The sequence below is a fragment of the Oncorhynchus clarkii genome, chromosome 7 (assembly GCF_045791955.1).
Source record: "Oncorhynchus clarkii lewisi isolate Uvic-CL-2024 chromosome 7, UVic_Ocla_1.0, whole genome shotgun sequence".
Classification (NCBI taxonomy): domain Eukaryota; kingdom Metazoa; phylum Chordata; class Actinopteri; order Salmoniformes; family Salmonidae; genus Oncorhynchus; species Oncorhynchus clarkii.
Window position 1 is genome coordinate 80792954 of NC_092153.1, and position 5494 is coordinate 80798447.

At 43.0% G+C, this 5494-nt stretch overlaps 1 protein-coding gene across 1 annotated transcript; it reads left to right on the forward strand.

Moving 5' to 3' along the window:
- The first annotated feature begins 2833 nt into the window (after nt 1-2833).
- Nucleotides 2834-4437, forward strand: LOC139412692 (uncharacterized). Its single transcript, XM_071159353.1, has 2 exons — nt 2834-3417; nt 3837-4437. Exons 1-2 carry the CDS (start codon nt 2834-2836, stop codon nt 4192-4194), a joined length of 942 nt encoding a protein of 313 aa, XP_071015454.1. The 3' UTR covers nt 4195-4437.
- The last annotated feature ends 1057 nt before the right edge of the window (nt 4438-5494 follow it).

Here is a 5494-nt window from a genome sequence, read left to right on the forward strand (position 1 = left end):
CTAGCCAGCTGAAGAGTTCCATCAGCCACTCCTGGGATACAATCACCTATCCGGACCCGTTTTACGGCCAATGCGGAGCCCCACTGGGCCTTCACGACTGGACTACCGACGTTATTCAACTGGCCCCTCTGTCGCGACGCTACCTGAACGCCCATCGGTGGCCCGCTAATCATTAGTTGTCTTATCGGCTGATATCTGAATCGGACAATTTTTCTTGGGTAACTATAACTATATCTATTTTGCCAATTGGATTGATCCCCTCTACCACACGGAACCCCACTAATCTACCGACGGAAACGCACGAGGTGGCTAAAATCAGACCTCCATTCTATGCTAGCTTGCTACCGATGGCCCGGCTAGCTGTCTGAATCGCCGTGACCCCAACACACCTCACTACTCACTGGACCCTTATGATCACTCAACTAAGCATGCCTCTGCTTAATGTCAATATGCCTTGTCAATTGCTGTTCTGGTTAGTGTTTATTGGCTTATTACACTGTAGAGCCTCTAGCCCTGATCACTATAACTTATCCAACCTTTCAGTTCCACCACCCACACATGCGATGACATCACCTGGTTTCAATGATGTTTCTAGAGACAATATCTCTCTCATCATCACTCAATACCTAGGTTTACCTCCACTGTATTCACATCCGACCATACCTTTGTCTGTACATTATACCTTGATGCTATTTTATCGCCCCCAGAAACCTCCTTTTACTCTCTGTTCTATACGATCAATTCTCATAGCGTTTAGCCGTACTCTTATCCTACTCCTCCTCTGTTCCTCTGGTGATGTAGAGGTGAATCCAGGACCTGCAGTGCCTAGCTCCACTCCTATTCTCCAGGCGCTCTCTTTTGATGACTTCTGTAACCGTAATAGCCTTGGTCTCATGCATGTTAACATTAGAAGCCTCCTCCCTAAGTTTGTTTTATTCACTGCTTTAGCACACTCTGCCAACCCGGATATTCTAGCCGTGTCTGAATCCTGGCTTAGGAAGACCACCATTTTCATCCCTAACTACAACATTTTCAGACAAGATGGAACGGCCAAAGGGGGCGGTGTTGCAATCTACTGCAAAGATAGCCTGCAGAGTTCTGTCCTACTATCCAGGTCTGTACCCAAACAATTTGAACTTCTACTTTTAAAAATACACCTCACTAAAAACAAGTCTCTCAACGTTGCCGCCTGCTATAGACCACCCTCTGCCCCCAGCTGTGCTCTGGACATCATATGTGAATTGATTGTCCCCCATTTATCTTCACAGCTTGTGTTGCTAGGCGACCTAAACTGGAACATGCTTAACACCCCAGCCATCCTACAATCGAAGCTTGATGCCCTCAATCTCACACAAATGATCAATGAACCTACCAGGTACCACCCTAAAGCCGAAAACATGGGCACCCTCATAGATATCATCCTAACCAACTTGCCCTCTAAATGCACCTCTGCTGTTTTCAACCAAGATCTCAGCGATCACTGCCTCATTGCCTGCATCCATAATGGGTCAGTGGTCAAACAACCTCCACTCATTACTGTTAAACGCTCCCTGAAACACTTCAGCAAGCAGGCCTTTCTAATTGACCTGGACGGGGTATTCTGGAAGGATGTTGATCTCATCCCGTCAGTAGAGGATGCCTGGTTATTTTTTTTTAAATGACTTCCTCACCATCTTAAATAAGCATGCCCCATTAAAAAAATGTTGAACCAGGAACAGATATAGCCCTTGGTTCTCTCCAGACCTGACTGCCCTTAACCAACACAAAAACATCCTATGGCGTTCTGCATTAGCATCGAACAGCCCCCGTGATATGTAACTTTTCAGGAAAGCTAGAAACCAATATACACAGGCAGTTAGAAAAGCCAAGGCTAGCTTTTTCAAGCAGAAATTTGCTTCCTGCAACACAAACTCAAAAAAGTTATGGGACACTGTAAAGTCCATGGAGAATAAGAACACCTACTCCCAGCTGCCCACTGCACTGAATATAGCAAACACTGTCCCCACTGATAAATCCACTATAATTGAGAATTTCAATAAGCATTTTTCTACGGCTGGCCATGCTTTCCACCTGGCTACCCCGGTCAACAACACTGCACCCCTACAGCACCTCGGCCCAAGCCTTCCCCATTTCGCCTTCTCCCAAATCCAGTCAGCTGATGTTCTGAAAGAGCTGCAAAATCTGGACCCCTACAAATCAGCCGGGCTAGACAATCTGGACCCTTTCTTTCTAAAATGATCTGCCGAAATTGTTGCCACCCCTATTACTGACGTCTGAGATTCCCAAAGATTGGAAAGCAGCTGCGGTCATCACCCTCTTCAAAGGGGGGGAAACTCTTGACCCAAACTGCTAGAGACCTACAGTGGGGCAAAAAACTATTTAGTCAGCCACCAATTGTGCAAGTTCTCCCACTTAAAAAGATGAGAGAGGCCTGTAATTTTCATCATAGGTACACTTCAACTATGACAGACAAAATGAGGAAAAAAAATCCAGAAAATCACATTGAGAGGTAAACATGGCAATGCTTTCACTGATTGCATGTAAAGGAAGATCATTCCTACATGATAGAGTGCTTGCTTTGTTATCATCTGATCTTTTGTCTTTTCTGTCATCCTGTGAACCCCTGTCATTGCTGTTCACGGGAAATATTTTGTTTTTTGGATGCTGAAAACATTTAACTTATTGCCAACCACTAGAAATGGGCATCTATTTCTGAATTAATGTGTCCAGTTGTCTTTAAAAAAAAATCATTTTTTATTAAAGAGCAAATGTTTCTCTTTGTCTTAGGTTGGCCATGGGTTGAAAGGGCTTCCTAGGTTGTTTCATCCTGTTTATGTCTCTGGCTTCAGTATCCAATATCAAACAAACCCTTATTTCAATACATGACATCACGGGCATAGAGTTTGGCCACACTTTTCCTCGACATGGCCTGGTGCTGCTCCACTGGCTAGCCAACAACATTCACAATGACAACAACGGCAACATGAGACTCAAATTCAACCCAAGTAGGGGAGACTATGGCTTTAATTTCTATGGAAACGCTGACAGACCCCGCCCATTACCTTTTCTGCCCTCTGAAAGTGGAAGTTACTACTCATTAGGGAATATTGATGGAAATTACAACTATAATGGCGCTACGGCACTTCCTGATTATGTCACTCAAAGCTTCTACAACTCATGGATACCTGAGAGAAACAGAGACAGAGTCATTATCAGAGTTAGGGAGGAAGGATCCAATCAGTTCATTGTAGATGAGGTCTACATCACACAGCATTACCCGCCAAATGAAAACAGAGGAAGTGTCTATGATCCAGACAATACATACCCTGTCAGTTTCAGCCTCAAGATCAACGACAACAGCGTGGAGAACATCTGGACACACACACCTGGGCTGGCACTTCTTTTGGCAATTGCATTGTACTTGGCACGTCCCAAGGTCTCATATATACAGCAAGTGTTTATTACCATGGAAAGCCAGCATCGCATGCAGGATGATGAAACTAAATCGATAAAGCTTGAGGTAAAACCACAAATAGAGGAGGTGCCAGAAACACCTTCAGTGGTATCCCCAGGAGCCTTTTGGACAAGGGTGTGATTTGGGCGCTTTAAAAGAACAATGACAGTACGGACATGCTAGACTTTTCCTCAGTCATAGATGGTGCCTCTGGGTCCTTTGACACCTCAGTACCCCTCAACCCTGGTCACCAGGCCAGGCTTCATCCGCACAAATCAATGTGTTTTTTTGTATTATGCGGGATTTACAACACATCTGGGGAGGAAATACATAGGAGTCCTGAGATTCATGATGCAAACAGAGAGATTCCTGTTTATATAAGCGGCTATAAGCCTAACGCCAGTCTGCAGCTCTTCGTAAAGGATGGAAAGGCCTGTGCTCGCCTGTATGTGAAAAAGTCCTTCACTGACTGGAAGGAGAAGTTTAATAACTCCTGGGTTGGGTTTTACTCTTCAGAAAAAAACAACACCAATGAATATAATACCTACCAATGGCAATGGGCTGTGAAGTTTTCTGAGGAAAGCCGCTCAGATTGGAAAGATATACCTGAGTATGACGTCTATGTGTACAGGTCTAGTATGCCCATGTCTCCTGGGGTCCAGGCCCGATTCATGCTGGAGAAATTTGGGGGTGAAAAGGCACGCACTCCACCCTGGGAGGTACATACATCAGCAATTTAAAGCACACAACTTTTTACTGGTACGTGCTTTTGTCCATTGTGTTTAGCCGGGTTCTTACATGCCCATCCTCTGCTTATTATTAATGGATTATTATCTATGGGATTTTTCATCCTGTTTCGTATTGATTACATATGCCATTGATATTATCATTGATATCTAATTGTGTAATTGTCTCCGTCCATTTTTGTTTGTCATTTCTGAACCCTGCTTGTCCTTTTTATTGATTGATTTGAATTGCTTATCTGTGCAGAGTGTAAAAATAAAAATATAAAGAATCTGTCCTCAATAAACTATTGAGGAAATTGAAGTGAAAACACAATAAAAAGCTGTGAAAATCAAATAATCTTGAGCACTTAGAAGAGGGTCTGAGTGCAAGGGTGAGATAATGCTAGCCGGTCACGCTGATTGTTGACTAATGTCCATAGTCAGTCAGTTTTCATCTTTACCCTTCGTGTTCGTTACTAAAGAGCTTCCCCTTCATAAGTTTAGATAAGCCGCCAAACCAGGAAGTACTAAGGTTAACAATGGGCCTCACATCCTCGATGACACAAACCTGTCTTCCTCCATTCCCGACCAGTGGGTTTGTCCGCACCTGGTATGTCATGTACGCTTCAACGCTGACATACCCTGCCGATAACATTCTCTGCCCTCTGAAATAAGTAGTTACTACTCTCTAGGGATAAGTTTAATTTCTTTTGAAACATGAGTTACCAAGTGATGTTGTAGATCAGCCTTTTTAAAACTCAAGCCTTTGTCTTGTATCTGCCCTGTCTACTGGTTGTGTATGTAGGCTACCAGAGGCATATTTTAGACAGAGGAGAGAGACATACACAGTCAAAATTTGATTCTGGTGGTAGGCTGCACAGGAAGGTGAGATTTTGTTTGGTTACTCATTTGTTTTATATTGATGTGAGGACAATAATACATCATACTACAGTATCGATCAATTAACAAGTTTCCAAATGTTATTTTGGAAGACCTTATGGTACATATTGTGACAGATTAAAGTGACAGTTCACTCCAAATTCAAAGTTGTCAGAACTTTTCTGACATATTTAGAGCTAACGTTTTCATATCCAGTGGTTTAACTATGTTCCTGAACACTTTTAATGTATTGTCAAACACTAGAAATCAATTACAGATCAAAAAAATTTAAACATTTCTGAAGGTACAAACATTGACACAATCGTTGTTCTGACTTAGATTGGCCATAAGTGGAAAAGGTTTCCTAAGTTGTTTCATCCTGCTTTTGTCTCTGGCCTCATTATGCCCTATAAATGCCAATACACTGTAACCATTA

Excerpts from the sequence above, each read along its gene's own strand:
- LOC139412692 (XM_071159353.1), top strand. The coding sequence starts at position 2,834 with ATGTCTCTGGCTTCAGTATCCAATATCAAACAAACCCTTATTTCAATA. Across the intron at positions 3,418-3,836 it reads CTTCTTTTGGCAATTGCATT|CGGCTATAAGCCTAACGCCA; the intron begins GTACTTGGCACG and ends TGTTTATATAAG.